The following is a 17,043-nucleotide window of genomic DNA, read 5'->3' as shown; positions in this document are numbered from 1 at the left end:
GGGATGTAGATTTCTGGGGCAGGACTAGCATCTTCAGTAGAACTAAGATAAATGTGTCTTTGTCTTATTCTCAGAATAAGAAAGTCACATAACTGGATTTCAGTAAGTGAAAGAGTGAGAGGTGAGTATGAGATGATATCAGAGAAGAATTGGGTTAATGAATTACTTGTAAACTCAAAGGCCGCGGGAAGGATTTGGAATTTTTCTATTAAAAAGAGGGAGAGTTTTATCAGAGGGGTTGCACACTCTAGTTGCATTTCAGAAGAATCCCTCTGGACCCGCTGTGGCAACACTTCTGTATGAGAGTATGGAGGTAAGGCCAGTTTGCAAGAGGTAGGGCCAGCCTGAGAACTTCTATATTAGTCCAAATAAGGGTCTGGAGTGGGTGACATAGTTCATGCTGATTAAATATGGCGAAATTCTAGGTATGTTAAAGATTTGTGGCAGCAAGTGTTGCACATAGACTGGATATTTATTTTCATAAGGGGATCAAATGGTCCATGGAGAGATTGTAAATTTCCTAAAGTTTCATATCCAATGCATCATAGAACTAGGGAAGATAGGGTTGGGATTGGAGTCTTATGTTGTGTCTCATTGGTTCTTTCTGTTTTCTTTTTTTTAAATCTCTAGACTTTTCCCAAATGTTTTCTATAACATATTCCTTTTATTTAGCTGAATTTTTTAAATCTATTTCTAATTATATACACACACAGACACATGCACACATTGATTATGAGACCACAACCTGATTGTACTCAAGCTTACTCCTGGTTCTGCAATCACTCCTGGTGGGCTCAGGGGACTGCATGGGATGCCAGGGGTGAATCTAGGTCAGCCAAATGCAAGACAAGTACCTTGCATGCTGTACTATGTCTCTGGCCCCCTATTTCTATTATCTCATCTATCCATATTATCTTGAGAAGAGCTTCTGAGATCATGGTCTTGGGTGACTCTCCTTTTGTGTAGGGATTTGCGTTTCCTCAAATGATACCTGGACCAAATTTCCCCTCTCTCTTATTCTCTCTTAGCCTCATCTCACATAGCAAGAGTTATGAAATCAGAGATTTTACCACTGGGTGGAATATCCACTCAGACCCTGTACGATTCCCAGTGAGGTCACTAAATTCGGTTCTTTTCCTTCCACTTCGCAGCACTTTCAGACCATGTTGAAGTCTAAGTTGAATGTCCTGACACTGAAGAAGGAGCCTCTTCCAGCGGTGATCTTCCACGAGCCAGAGGCCATCGAGCTGTGTACCACCACCCCTCTCATGAAGACCAGAACACACAGTGGCTGCAAGGTATGTGGGAAGCAAAGCTAGGAAAGGATCCACAGCAGGAGCCCATGGAGGGATGGTCAGTGGGGTCCAGAGACTGCTTTATTTTTCTTATCAACATAGCACATGGGAGGTTTTGGGGATTAACATAAATGTGTGAACAAAAATGCATTCGCACTATGGTTTTTGAAACCTGATGTCACTTTGGGCTTCCCAAGAGATGTTCTGGTCTTAATGATAATCCCTCCCTTTATACTTGCCATCTGAATACAGCATAAGGAATTTTAATAAAGAAGAGAACAACACACAATTTCCCAAAAGTTGTCATTGCTAAGACCCATGCAGAAAAGTTTGCATTTTTTGGTTTTGCTTTGGCTCTTGAAATTTTATCCTAGAATTTATACCTCAGGATTCAATAAAAGCAATTTTTATTTATGTAAATGTAATGCCAACCAGGATGCAAAGCTGGAAATACAATGTCTAATTTTTATTAAGTTGTTGGATCCCTTTTTATAAGAGTTGATGAATCTAGCAATTGATGTTGAGGTAACGAAGAAAACCTCTTGTATATATTTTTCATAAGTATTTGTTTTTCATAGTGAAAGTAAATTAAAGAAAGGCAGGATCCATATAAACTCTTGATATGCTCTCCTTCTTAAATGGCTTTTTTAGATTTGAGAAACACCAATCCATTGATCTTTTTTGCCAGAATATTCGATCCCCTCTTCCATTCTGGCATTGCTGGGATAGGATTTGGTGATGGCATCATGCACCAAACCTCCCCCATGCTGGTTCATTCAGAAATACATCTCATCTAGGCTCTGTGGGGGTGAGGGCGGGGGTTGGGGGTTGGGGAAAACATGATCATGGCTCCCCAATATCCTTAGGGAGTTTAAATGCTAGCAGGAGAAGAGAGGAGAAAACACAAGTCAAACGGGCTTGGGCGTTAAGAAAACCAGTGTGTTAAGGACTTGTGGAAGAAGTTTTCAGCAGAATGGTCAAGGAGGGCTATTTATTTCTTTAGGGTAAAAAGGATCTTGGTGCATTTTATTTAATTGTTTACTTCTTTTGTTGGTTGAGCTTCTGTGGTGTACAATATTGTTAATGCTGGTTTCCTGTGTATATAATTACAACACCATACTCATCACCAGTGTACCTACATCTCCCCTCCAAGGACCCCAGTCCCTCTCCTTTTCACCTCGTCTACACACACACACACACACACACACACACACACACACACACACCATCTCAGTTTTATGAATCACTTCTCCTGTTGTCCTGTTGTCTTATCTTGGGTCCATTATTACTCCCTTTCTGTGTATCTTTAAGTCTCACATATGAATGAGAGAGATCATTCTGTATTCATTCCTTTCCTTCTCACTGACTTCACTCAGCACTATGTTCTCTAGATCCATCCATGTTGTGGCAAATTGTATAATTTTATTCTTTCTCAGAGCTGCATAAAATTGCATTGTGTATATACACTACCACTGCTTGGTCTATAGTTGGGCATTTGGTCTTGGTGCATTTCAGAATGGCCTGGAGCATCCAGGACTGGGGACATGGGGACTTTGTATTGAGTGACACAGAGCGAGGGGAGGGTCGGGCAGGGTCTGGCTTTAGGAGTCTCATCTTTGTGGCAGGGATTTGAGATTTTGTTTGAATTATTATGGCAACCCTTTAGGGGATTTTAAGGTAAGTGAGTTATATGACTTTGGTTACGAAACCCAGAACAATTTACTCAGCAAAGATAAACTTCTGCGCTTCCAAATGACAGTTGTAGTAGCTCTTTGTGGACCTCCAAAGAAGAGGTTTCCAAAATGGGCTGTGCGTCCCAAAGCCATGCTTTGGTTGAATTGATAATGATGGGAATTATAAAATGCTCAAATTCGAAAATGAAAGATCAAATTGTATTAGAGATTTCTTAGTCATTTTGAATTGTGCCGATGGGGGTAGGTGGTTCCCCTAAAGCAGACTTGAGTCAACAGTGACAAGCAGAAGAAGGGAGGTTTAATTAAGTGCATGGAGTATATTTAAATAGGAAGGAAAGAAAATGCAGTCACAGATAAAAAGATCTTGGGTTTCTTGCTTGGCAGACAGGTAGGTAAAGTTGGGGTTGCTAGGATAATAATAAAAAAAAGTGATGATTTTTCTTCAAAGGAATATACAATTCAGAGAGCAAAATTTTCCCTGTCTCCTCTCGAAGGTCATTTTCATTACTTTTTCTTATAAAAAGATGTTGGAAAAAAAATAGAAGGGATCCAGAAGCGCTCACCAGAGGGAGGCCAGCTGCCTGCTGTTTGTCCCTGGGACTCTCTAGACGAGGGGGCGTCAGCCCTGTTTTCCGCCCCACACAGGGCAGAGCATCTGTCCGCAAGGTGAAAACACATTCCACCAGGCTGTAAAACATTTATGAACTCTCCTTCCCCACCAACCGCGCGAGGAGAGCCAGGCAGAGATGAACCTCCTCCTGAAGTTGGGCTTCTGTGCCAAGACCTCTCGAGGCGCTTTCTGGTTTCACGATTCCATTCAAAGAGAGCAAACTGCCCGTGGGTCATCCTTCAAGTTGTCTGCTTCCGTGGGGTACCTGGTGTACCTTCCACTCATCCTTTAACTCTAGAAGCGCTGGAGAATTCGGCCCACTCATTCTCACGACCTCATCGCCTGCTTGTTTGCACTCATATTCTTCTGTTTAAAAAACTACATTTTTTTTTAAGCTTCACCATTTGTGACTGGAAACTCCAAAAGTCCCCCTTCATCCCCGCCCCCCCATGTTCCCCTGTGGGAACAAAGTGCAGTGTTTCCTCTGGTTCTTATGACTCGCCTAGCTCGCCCCATGCCAGCTGCAGAGGGAAGCTCTCGGAGGCTCCTGGCTGCGGGGAATAATGAACACAATGTCCCCAGCCCCAGCTGCGAGTCCAGCTCACCCTGTCGCCTGCACACAGGACCCGTTCTGTGGGCCCAGCAGCTCTCCAGTGAGTTGGGCTTGTGTAACCTTATCTCCGGAGAGGGAGAGCAGGCAGAGGGAAGGAAGGAGACGGGAGTTGAAAAATGGGTGGTGGGGAGCATCATGGGAGCATAGCTTGACCCCCCAATTCCCTCTGATCTGTATTCCCCACGGGTCCCCAGGGAGTCCGCCTGCCAGCCTATTCATGCCGTGGGCAGCTGGCTCTTTTCTTTGTGTGTTCTCTATGGCTGCCACTTTAATTATTTTTTTTTCAAATCTGGGGTGGGCTTATTTAATGGACATCTCCCCCCCCCCCAATGGCATGGAGACGCTTTTTCTCATCAGCCCTTGGGGTGATGCTCCTTGGCTTCTCAGAGGCTGGAACCCACTTTGCTGCACGTGGTTTCTCAGTCACTGCTTCTGTCTGGTGCATGGACATTCTCAAACTAGGCGCTGTCTTGTGACGCCACTCAAGTCCTACCTTGTACTTGCCCTCCTGGAGCAAGGATGCAGGTGTTGAGGTCTTGTCAAGTAGAAGAAATGGCCACGTAGAAAGAGTAAGATGAGCGTGAAACCGGGAAATTCTGTGTGCCCCCAAACCTCAGGAGGCACATTTATGTCCCTTCTTTCAAGACAGCTCACTTCAGGGTGAATCAGCTGAGAGGTGGCACTGGGTGCTTTCTTTTTTTCTTTTTGGGTCACACCCGGCAATGCACAGGGGTTCCTCCTGGCTCTGCACTCAGGAATTACTCCTGGCGGTGCTCAGGGGACCATATAGGATGCTGGGAATCGAACCCGGGTCGGCCGCATGCAAGACAAACACCATACCCGCTGTGCTATCGCTCCGGCCCCAAACTGGGAGCTTTTGCCATCAGATAGACCATTCCATTCACACAGCAGGTGGCGACCCATTGGTGTGTGGAGTTTGAAGACCTGAACCCCAGTGAGATGTGTAGGCAGAGCAATGCAGGTGACAAAAATGGAGCCACGCTCAGGGGAGGGAGGAGAGGTGGGATGGAAAATCATATTTGGAGACCCCTGTGCATCCGTTTCTGCAGTGCAAGGGAGCCCTGCTGTTCGTGCCTCACCTTGGGAAGCATCACTATTTGGGGGTTTGATTCCCTTGTGGACCTAGTCACCAGGCTTTTCAAAGCCTTTGCACATGGTGATAATAGTGATGCAAAGATAGAGAAAAATGATGATAATGCAAAGATGGTAGAATAGTGAAGAGCTGGTGTTCGAGAGGATGTTGTGTCTTGCGTCTTCCCTGTCATATTCCAACCTCTCTCTTTCCTTTGCATCACCTGTTTGGGCTTCTGGTGTCCTTGTCTTTATCCTGCAGTTGGGTTGGTGTCAGCATCTCCGTCTTGCTCCCTTCACTGGAGAGGTACCTGCCACATCAAGCTCTTATTCGGTTCTCAGACCTTACCTGCACCTGAGTGAGAGACGCTGTAGGAAGGGCTGCCGAAGTCCTTCATATTTGTGTGGGCACAACCCATCTGACCAATCACCAGGAAGGAAAGAGGGATTTCTGTCCATAACCATCTTACTTCTTTCCATCACTTTTTTTTTTGAGATTCCTGGCATTGAAGAGGGGCAACCTGAAGCCCCCATACTCAGGAAGGATATGGTGGATGACAGTTCTGTGAGGCTGAGAAGTTTGAGCTAAAGACCAAACAGGCATTGTTCCAATTCTGTTATTTTGCGCATACGTAAAATATGTTGCAAGTGAATTGCAGCAAAGAGCTCCTGATTTGAATTTCAATAGATTTAAAATTGGTGTCACTGGTATCTATGTTTATATTTATATCTTTGTTTATGGGATCAGGTGTGATTGTAATTGGAAACATAATTATGTTTGCTCATTTTATTCTCATTTACCCCCCACCCACCAAAGGAAGGGAGAAAGTTGATTGTATGATGTAGTCTCTTTACGGATGATTTCTTGCTGTCCTTTCTTGTCCTAAGTCATTTGGGGCATTCCATGAATCCAGTTATAGAGATTTGATCCCTGTGAAATGCTTCTGATTTTGCTGTCGACTGAACACAAATAAAAGAATATTAATATATTGTGACCCGACCCATCATCTTTATTGATTATTATTGTCTTCTGAATTCAGATGCAGAATTGAAATGCATTTTCTTGTCTTAGACTCTTCTGTAGCCAGTTAAAGCATATTCTCTTTCACACACCTCCCTAAGTGTTGAAAGGTTAAAGTTGCTGTGAGCTAACATCATTTACTTCAAAACATTTCATTTTTCTGAAAATTTTATGCCATTAATTTTGAAGTGTTCCTCCCTCCCTACTTTCCTTTTTTTACCAGAATGTACTGCTTACTTTCAGGATATTATAAGTGTTAATCAGAACAGAGAGCAACATGCATTTTGCTTACTCTGGATTTGAACAAAACAAATCTAACTTGAATGGGCTCAAATCAACCACAATCTGGGTGCTTTTGAACCTGCCAATTCCAGCAGGAGGGTTGAATTTCAGATGTACCCCAGGTGTTCCTTTGGAATCTGCTCCACTTCGTTATTCTTGCTCATTTCTGTGTGCCCCAGACTTGTTCTTAGGCTCGATTCTCTTACAGACACAGTTACCACACATGTGTTGAATGAGGAAGCTGTGTCCCATGCTCCACGCTTTCCCCGAGGCAGACTCTGCCCAGATGAAATGTAAGCATGTGCCAGGTCTCGAAAAAATACTTATATTTGGAAAATTGAATGGATTTGACCTCACGGAAGTGTCTACTTCTGAATTGTGAAGAAAGTCCATTTCCAGATTTCTGCCAGAGTAATCTGGGTATTGTTGGGGAGAGGAAAAACAATGCAGGAGAGGGACCCAAAGTGGTCCTCCCTCAAAAGACAGATTTTGTGAGCTGGAGGGAGACCAGTGCTTCCTGGAAGCAGAGGGGCTAGCCAGGCAGTGTGCAGCATCCTTGTGGAGCAGAGGTGGGTGCTGTTCCTTTCCTCTTGTAGCCCTCCTATGTTCATGGAATATTACTTCCGGGTTATCTCTATGGAGCTTAGAGGACCCTCAGTTTTGGCGCAGGCAACTCTCAGGGGCCCAATGCAGCAACTCATCTTGAGTAGCCATTAGCTGCCACATGCTTTGACAAAGAGCAAACACAAGGGACTCCAATTTGTTCCTCACAAACATATTTCTTTCCCCCTCTCTCTCTCACTCACTCAGCTCTAGTCCACTTTCCATGGTAAAAAGATATTCTTTAATATTGTATGTATGATGTTGAAACAGATACAATTACTGATGGGGGTGGAGAGCGGTTGTTAGGTGGGGAGAACAAGCCACGGGTTCCCTGAGATCCCTGCTGGAGCTTATCCTGCTCAAGAACTCCTCTTAGCTTGGAGAAGGGCAGCGTCGGGCCCTCTGGAAGATTCCAGAAGCTTCTCAGACTCCATCCTCTGACTGACTTTTCCTACAATCATCGACTCTCACCATCCTTCTATAAATCACAACCCCCAGGTTAAGAGCCAGATGGTTTTTGAGGCAAGTTCGCCTCATTTCAGGTTGCTTGTTCCTGAACCGACCATTTCTCTTACACCAACTCTTTTCTCTTGAGTATTGGCCTTTGAATGGAGAGCACCCAAACTTGGGTTTAAGAGTAGTTTGGCCTCCCAGAGATTTAGGGACTTCTTCCTTCCTTCCTTCCTTCCTTCCTTCCTTCCTTCCTTCCTTCCTTTTTTGACTTTTTGGGTCACATCCAGCGATGCTCGGGGGTTACTTTTGGCTCTGCACTCAAGAATCACTCATGGCAGTGATGGGTGATGCCGGAGATCGAACCCAGGTCAGTCACATGCAAGGCAAACACCCTACCCACTGTACTATCACTCTGGCCCCAGGACTTCTGTCTTTCCGGTGGGGAGGTGTCGTTTCCTGGAGAAGAGGTGGGTTACACTCCCCTTTTCTCCCTTTCGGATGTTTCACTCCAGAGTTTTGATTTGGCAACACATGGTCAAAGGTCAAATGAGAGAATGAGAAGCAACTTTCAGAGGAGAAAATGGACACACTTGAGAGCAAGCCTGAAAGGCCCCCTGCTGAGGGCATTTGGCACTTTGTCTATGTCCTGTAGAAGATGGAACTATGACAAAAGGACAGAGCGAGACAGGCAAACACATCACAGATGACACATGCAGACACAGACCCAGCACTGCTATTTCAGGACCAGGGAGAGCAATAGCTAAGGAACTTTCTGGAAACCCAAGGGAGCAGGGAGTTTCTCTCCATTAGGCACTAAACCTCCTCAACCCTACCCTTCCTCTTAAACCCTTTTATGTCACCCTTTGACAGTATGCATAACGGGACAACCAAAGCCCGTGGTTATTGATTTAGCATCCATTTCAGTCTACTGGAGACATAAATGACCCAGGCTCTTGTTGTGGAAGCTGATTGTTGGATTTGTGGTTTTTGTGTGGATTTCTTGTCCATGAGTTCTCACCCCTCATTTCAAACTGCACTTTTGTTTTCCCATCTTCAGCCAGGGCCAAGTTCTTCATCTATGGTGAGTTCACGTGAGTTATTGAGTAATGGAAAAGTTCATATAAACTGTCTTCACTACAGCTTCTGAGAGCGTTGAGACTGGACATCACCCTACTGGGATGATTGTTGAGTTAATCTGCAGGCTTCTACGTGGTGTCACTTTTTCCTGTGATTGAGGGTCCAGTAAAGATGTACCCCACATAAGGGATGCTCTGAGGACACTTTTAAACTCTTTATTCCCTAATGAATCACTCTGGTGAGGGATGTGACTGGAAATGTCTATTTTAATCTAAAGAACTAGGTTTGGCATAAAAACTTCACCTCTGGGTTATTGTCAGCAGTGAATGCTTTCTGTATTTCCAAATTTGTAATCTCAACTGCCTACTTCACTCCTTGCCATTAAAACTCTTGGGAGAACCACAGAGATTCATTAGTGAAAAATAAGAAACAATATATTATAATATTTTTGTTCCACTATGAAATGAAAAATGGTAGTCATTAAAAATTCTTTTGCAGAAATCATTCCAATGTGGGAAGTGTTCACGGTAGTTTAAATGAATGGGAAAAAAAAACTGGTTGCAAAGTGTTATTAGGGTTCTATTTTTGTAAAAATGAAATAAAAATAAAATATTTATATGCAGATATTCATAATGGAAATCTCACACTAAAATGTGAATGAAGTGGTCCCTAGGTAGTAGGTTTATGGGCAAAACTTTTGATTCCTAATTTTTTGTTGCCTTATAAATTTTCAGCATAGAGCAACTATTACCTTGGTAATTGTTTAAGAACATAATAAGGACAAAAGTTTCTTTATATGAGAGGTTACCTGGAGAGCCATATGTAAGAAATTGCACCTTAAATGGGGCCCTTGGGGTGCTTCCTTCTTGCTAGTCACTGCCCCCACCAGATTTGTTTCTTCCTCTTTAGCCATATTCGAATTTTTGTTTTGCTTTAGTTTCCGGGCCATACCTGACTGTGCTCAGGTCTTCCTCCTCAGGCTCTGCATTCAGGGATCACTCCTGGTGGTACTTGGAGAACCTTATGTGGTACTGGGTTTGAACCTAAGTTAGCTGCATGGAAGACAGGTACTTGCTCCGCCAAACTATAAATTGCACACTCTCTGGGAAAGACATTCACCCCATCTCATTTGTGAATTGTTTGGTGCATTTCACTTAATACTTGTAGACTTGGATACCAATTTGCTACGACCCACCTTAGTGACAACCTAAGTGCTTCATACAACAGAATCATATTCTTTGACAGTTTTGGAGGCCAGAGACTCAAACTCAGTATCCCCAGGGATGAAATCAAGTTGTCAGCAGTGAAGTGAGCCCAGGGGAGGGCTGGCTTCTTCTCTTCCCTCTAAGGTGACTGCACGCATTCCCTGTCATGTGGCCACACCACCTTTCCTATCGTTTTGCTTTCTCGTCTTTTGTCTGCCATTCTGTTCTCTTTTGAGAATACTGTCATCAGATTTAGTGTTCTCTGGATAACCCAGGATAGTAAGACCCCTAATTTAGTCAAATCTGCAAAGACAGTGTTTCCACATACGGAAACAGTTCAAACTTGAGGGATTAGGACCTTATAAGTAGGGGTTCATTATTCAGTGGACCTTCGAAGGTTTCTTATAAGTGGGGAATTCTAGAAATATTAGAACTTTCAAGCAAAGATGGACATAACGCTCATAAGTTAATCAGCTGATTTAAGTTTATTATTATTTTTGAGCCGAAGGAAAATCATTGTAATTCATAAAACTACTTAAAATAGATTAATGAGGAGGATGGTCTATAGAAGAATCTTCTATATATTCTTATTTACTACTTTATTAAAATTTCTGAAAAAGAGACATCTAAAAATGTAAAGTCACGAGGAAGTTTTGCTAAAATCAAGTGGAGTGGGCTTAATAAACAATGTTTGTTTTAAAAGTGCTACAATTTCATTCCAAAGAATGTGGATAATGTTTTCTTTTCCTTATTTCCAACACATCTTTAAGGTTAATTCTGAAAGTGATGTGAAAAATATTACATACCAGTTTTTTATTAGAATATTGTTTTTTTCTCCTTTGATCTTTTGTTTAAACAGTTTATCTTGAAACAATTTGTTGATCTAGTTGAAAACTTATTTTAATCATCTGAATTTGGAGTTTACTTATTTAAAAATACTAATTACTTTTTTTTATAAAACTTTTATAAATTTTTTTGTAAGCTATGTTTTCTTGGATTATTTCTGTGGATAAAATAAAGTTCCTCCTTGGTCAACTTCATTTGTTAGGAAACCTTCAAAGATATCACACAGAAAACCAATTAACTTGGTAAAAAATCATTAATAATCTTCTCAGTTGCTTGCCAGCAGAGTTTGTTAGAGATGAATAAAAGGTGATAGTAATATGATAATGTCAAACTAGTATCTGGTTTCTGCAAAATGCCTAAATATAAATCTTAATATTAAAAAACTCAAGTTTATGCATACATGTTCTACTTAACAGTATTTGATATGTCATTTTCCCTAGATTTTGATCTTTAGAATCCTGATATCTTTACCAAATAAATAAAATATTGTAGCAGGGTTCAACTTGGTATAATAGGACTTAAATTAATATTTATTTAACAAGAAATGTAAGCCTTAATTAGAAAACATTGGACAGAATACAATCTTGAATACACCTGGACTTTTTTTTGCAAGTAAGCTTTAACTTTTATCAAAATGATGCCTGCATAGATCTTTTTCTGAAAATCAAAAAATAATGAAAAAATGAGGCATAAGCTATGCTGTTAACCCCCGTTCATATGCCACCTGCCACCTGAGGGCAACTACAGTTATTTTAGCAATGTCTTCTAATGTTTACCTCATCCTTTCAAATACTATGTTTTAACAAACAAACAAAACACTGTCCTCCCATTGTTCATCGTTTTGCTCGAGTGGGCCCAGTAACGTCTCCATTTTGAGACTTGTTACTGTGTTTGGCATATCGAATACGTCACAGGGAGCTTGCCAGGCTTTGCTGTGCGGGAGAGATACTCTCGGTAGCTTGCCGGGCTCTCCGAGAGGGGCGGAGGAATTGAACCTGGCTCAGCCAGGCTGGCTGCGCGCAAGGCAAACGCCCTACTGCTGTGCTATCGCTCCAGCCTAATTTGAAAAATGCTTTTAGTCTCTTTTGGTAAATTGAAGTCAATGACAATCTACCCTACTTTCCTCCCTCATCTTCCTGATAGAGTCAATGACAATCTACCCTACTTTCCTCCCTCATCTTCCTGATAGTTATTTCTGAAATATTTGGAGTGGGGAGGGTTTGGGCCACACCTGATGATGCTCAGGGCTGACTCCCACCTCTGTGCTCATGGATGACTCCTGGCTCTGTGCCCAGGACTGTCTTCTGGCTCTGTGATCATGGCTGACTGCGGGAAGTGCCTGGGGGAGAAGACATAGTGCTGGTAATTGAGTGAAGTCCTTTGGAAGGGAGGCCAGCACTTACCTCCTGAACTATCTTTCCCTCCCACTAAGTCAGAACCTGTGTCTGACTGAGGAAGAGTCATTTGAAACAAGATGAAGAGTCATTTGAAGTCATGAAATTTGCCTATAAATTGGTAGACATGGAGAGTGTCATGCTGAGTGAGCGAGTCAGGAGAGGGACAGATATAGAATAACTGATTGCATTTGTGATAATATATTATGTCAGGTGAATGAGACCAGTTGTAATTGCAACTTGTCTCGTTTGCCAAGGTGTCAAAAATCAGATGGGCTGGTCACGTAATGAGATTTAAAGACGACCGCTGGACTAGAGCTGTTACTGACTGGATTTCACGGGATGTCAAAAGACCGCGTGGCCGCCCACCTACCAGATGGTCAGACTTCTTCATCAAGATCATGAACGATCGGTTTGAGGCTCTTCATGTTCCCAGAGAGAACAGATGCCATTGGGCTACACTGGCACGTGACAGAGACGAATGGAGACGTTACTGGCGCCCACTCGAGCAAATCGACGACTAATGGGAAGTTAAGTGATTAAGTGATATTATGTACTGTCACTGTCACTGTCCTTCCATTGTTCATTGATTTGCTTGAACTGGCCCAGTAACGTCTCCATTGTGACAATTATTATTGTGTTTGGCATATCGAATACGATATTATGTACACATAGATGTATATATCACTTATCACTTAATCACTTAATCCCCGTTATTCATCGATTTATTCGAGCGGGTGCCAGTAACGTCTCCATTCATCCTGGTTGCGTGCTAGCATAGCCCAATGGTATCTGTTCGTTTTAGGAACATGTAGAGCCTCAAACCGATCATTTAGGGTCTTGACGAAGAAGTCTGACCATCTTATAGGTGGGCGTCCACGTGATCTTTTGATGTCTCGTGGAATCCAATCAGTAATGGCTCTAGTCCAGCGGTTGTCTGTAAACCTCATTACATGTCCAGCCCATCTGATTTTTGATGTCTTGGCAAATGAGACAGCGTCCCTGATTCTTGAGCGTTGACGAAGATCAGAACTCCGGATTCTATCTCTCATTTGAGTGAATCGTGATATTCCAAGCATAGTTCTTTCGATTCCTCTTTGAGAGACCCGAATAGTGTTCTCATCCTGTTTTCGTAGGGTCCAGGTCTCTGAGGCATATGTTAATGCAGGAAGAATAGTGGAATCAAAGAGATGTGCTCGTAGCTGGAGGTTCTTTGTCCTTTTAGTTATTTCTTCAATGCTCTTGAAGGCATTCCAAGCCGCTCTCTTCCTCCTGCGTAACTCAGGTGCCAGGTCATTCATCATGTTGATTTCTCGACCTAAGTATATATAACTGTTGCATTCGGAGATGGTGGTTCCGTTGAGAGCGAATGGAGCGTCAGGAACAAGGCTGTTTCTCATAAACATTGTCTTCGTAAGATTCAGCTGTAGTCCGACCTTTCCACACTCATGGTCAAAGTCCACAAGCATTTGTGCCGCTTGGCTGATGTTTGGTGTTATTAGAACGATGTCATCAGCAAAGCGGAGGTGGTGTAGTTGCCGACCATCTATCTTCACTCCCATGTTTTCCCATTCTAGTCGTCGCATGATGTTCTCGAGGGTGGCACTGAAGAGTTTTGGTGAAATGGTATCACCCTGCCGAACCCCTCTCTTGATATGGATGATTACTTCTTTGTAGAATGGTGAGATCTTGGTAGTGAATCCGCAATAGAGCTCACGAAGGATCCTGATGTATTGAGTTTGTACGCCCTGATTGGCTAGGGCTTCCATGACCGCTTCCGTCTCAACAGAATCAAAGACTTTCTTTAAATCAATGAACGTTAGACAGAGCGGCATCTTGAACTCCCGAGATACCTCAATGAGCTTGGTTATTGTGTGGATATGGTCAATGGTACTGAATCCTTTTCGGAATCCAGCTTGTTCACATGGTTGTCCTTCATCTAGTGTTCTGCTAATCCTATTCAGGATGACTCGAGTGAATAGTTTGTAGATGACAGACAATAGGCAGATTGGGCGATAGTTGCCAATGTCGTGGATGTCTCCTTTCTTGTATAGTAGTACAGTCTTGCTGGTTTTCCATTGGGATGGAACCTTGCATTCAGACAGGTAGCGTGTGAAGAGTCGAGCTAATGTATTGATGAGTACTGATGGTAAGTTCTTCAGGTGTTCAGGTCTGATCTTGTCTGGGCCAGGTGCTTTTTGTTTCTTTACCGACGAGATGGCATGTTGGATTTCGGAAGGGAGAACATTGGGAACGACATATCCATCATGTGGTATGTGGTATGTGGGCAAGTGGATGTGGCTATTAAAGAGATCTGAGTAGAAGTCATGAATAATCTTCTCCATTGCCCTTCTGGAAGATGTGATAGATCCATCATGATGTCGGAGGGCAGTCATCTTGGTTTTGTAGTTGGTGAAGGACAGGCGGGCATTACGAATGTTTTTCCCAGCTTCTGCTGCATCTACCAGTACTGCTGCTCTCCTGTTTTTGAGGTCATCCTTGATGGCTTTTCTGCACTGTTTTGCCAGTTCGGACGTTTGCTTGTGGTTGCCTGAGGCACGTGCCACGCCACGTTGGCGAATAAGTTCAAGAGTGTTCGAAGAAAGACGGTTTTTTGTGGTTATCTCTCTCTTGGCATTCCTTGCACAATCATGGAGGTGCTGAATCATTCGATCGTATTCCTCATCAATGTTGTCAATGACGGCATCTTCCCATGTTGCTGCAACAGAGCCAAAGAGTTCCCAGTTGGTGGTTGTTCTGGGAGTCTTCTTCTTAAACCTTGCATTCTTTTCTCCTCGTTCTGTGAGGTAGAATTTTGCACGAAGAAGACGGTGGTCTGATCCCGTTTGGAATTTTGGGACAACAGCAACATCGGTTAGGCAAAACCGCCGATTGAATATGATGTGGTCTATTTCATTGTGGAACCGTCCATCGGGAGACTCCCATGTCCAACGTTTAGATTCAGCCTTTTGGAATTGTGAGTTACCATGGAAGGTTTTGGTTGACATGATGAACTCAGACAGTCTGTCACCCTGTTCGTTCCATTCCAGGCCATGGGTTCCGATGTGGAGTTCATCGACTGATCTTCTTGGTCCTATCTTGGCATTAAAATCACCGACAATGATCTTGTAGAAGGTGTGATCTTCTTTATAGAATTTCTCCAGCTCCATGTAGAATTTCTCAGTTTCTTTTTCACCATAACTGGATGTTGGTGCATAGACAACAAAGATAGAAACTGCCGGTAGTGAGCCACATTTATTCAAGTGTAATCGTCCGATTCGGGTTGTTAGGCATTCAAATGAATCAATGCTTGTGACTAAGTTTGTGTTGACAAGGATACCGACACCACCGACACCTCTTTTATCACATGTTCCAAGGAACAGTTCTTCTCCAGTGTCGAAAACTGCATGATGGGATTGATGTCTTCTCGTTTCAGTCAGACCAATGATGTCGTACTTGATCTTTCGTGCTTGTACCATAAGGTCTTCAATGGATGCAGCAGATGCCAGCGTACGAGCATTAAAAGTACAGACAATCATTTTTGTTTTTCTGCGTTTTGGCAGCCCATGTCTGCCTTGGTGTTTTATCAGCTTCTCCTTCCATATCCTTCTCGACTCTGCATAATCAGGGTTAGGGAAATGAGATCCATTTATTACTGGATTTGGCATATCAATTTGGTCTATTTGGCATAGACCACGCATAGCTTGCCAGGCTCTGCCGTGTATATATGTATATATAATATGTATATTATGTATATGGGCTGGAGCGATAGCACAGCGGGTAGAGTGCTTGCCTTGCACGCGGCCCATCTGGGTTTGATTCCTTTGCCCCTCTCAGAGAGCCCGGCAAGCTACCGAGAGTATCCTACTAGCACGGCAAAGCCTGGTAAGCTACCCGTGACATATTCGATATGCCAAAACAGTAACAACAAGTCTCACATTGTTGACATTACTGATGCCTGCTCGAGCAAATCAATGAACAATGGGAGGACAGTGCTACAGTGCTAATATGTATATATTATGTGTATATCTATATATGTATAGATATATGCATATTATATGTAATAATATATATATATCAGAGCACTGTCCTCCCATTGTTCATCGATTTTGCTCGAGTGCGCCCAGTAATGTCTCCATTGTGAGACTTGTTGTTACTGTGTTTGGCATATCGAATGTGTCACTGGTAGCTTGCCAGGCTCTGCCATGTGGGCGGGATACTCTCGGTAGCTTGCCAGGCTCTCCGAGAGTGGCGGAGGAATTGAACCCAGGTCAGCAGTGTCAGTTGTGTGCAAGGCAAACACCCTACCTGCTGTGCAATCGCTATAATATAATATAAAATAATATAATATAAAATATAATATAATATTTGGCTGGAGTGATAGCACAGCGGGTAGGGCGTTCGCCTTACAAGTGGCCAACATGGCCAACCCGAGTTCGATTCCTCCGCCCCTCTCGGAGAGCCCGGCAAGCTACCGAGAGTATTCGATATGACAGACACAGTAACAACAAAGTCTCCAATGGAGACGTTACTGGGCCCGCTCGAGCAAATCGACGATCAACAGGAGGGCCAATATAATATAAAGACTAATATCCAAGGCCAGGGTAAACAGGGGCTAGGAGGACTGGTCAATGGTTGGAATCTACCACAAGCATGTAAGTGTGTGTGGGGCAGAGGATAGGTAAGGTAGAGAAGTAACCAGTATGACAGTAACAGTTGGAAATGATCACGCTGGACAAGAACTGAGTGTTAAAAGTAGGTAAAGGGATATACCCCAATAACCTTTCAGTATCTGTATTGCAGACAACAATGCCCAAAAGAAAAGAGAGAGAGAGAGAGAGAGAGAGAGAGAGAGAGA

General features: G+C 43.1%; 1 protein-coding gene across 3 annotated transcripts in view; it reads left to right on the top strand.

Annotated features, from left to right (window-relative positions):
* The window catches only part of PID1 (phosphotyrosine interaction domain containing 1), a 288,088-nt gene that overhangs the window by 122,658 nt on the left and 148,387 nt on the right, over window positions 1-17,043 (top strand). For 2 of the 3 annotated variants that reach the window (XM_056121631.1, XM_056121644.1), the window contains exon 2: window positions 1,152-1,298. In XM_056121631.1, coding sequence (XP_055977606.1) covers window positions 1,152-1,298 — 147 coding nt within the window. Of the gene's footprint in view, window positions 1-229; window positions 314-1,151; window positions 1,299-17,043 lie in introns of those variants that run through there. The other variant, XM_056121637.1, reaches the window with a different exon arrangement.

This window comes from Sorex fumeus, unplaced genomic scaffold (genome assembly GCF_029834395.1).
Source record: "Sorex fumeus unplaced genomic scaffold, SorFum_2.1 ptg000005l, whole genome shotgun sequence".
Taxonomy (NCBI): Eukaryota; Metazoa; Chordata; class Mammalia; order Eulipotyphla; family Soricidae; genus Sorex; species Sorex fumeus.
Note: the sequence above shows the minus strand (reverse complement) of the source record. Positions and strands in the feature narration are given on the sequence as shown.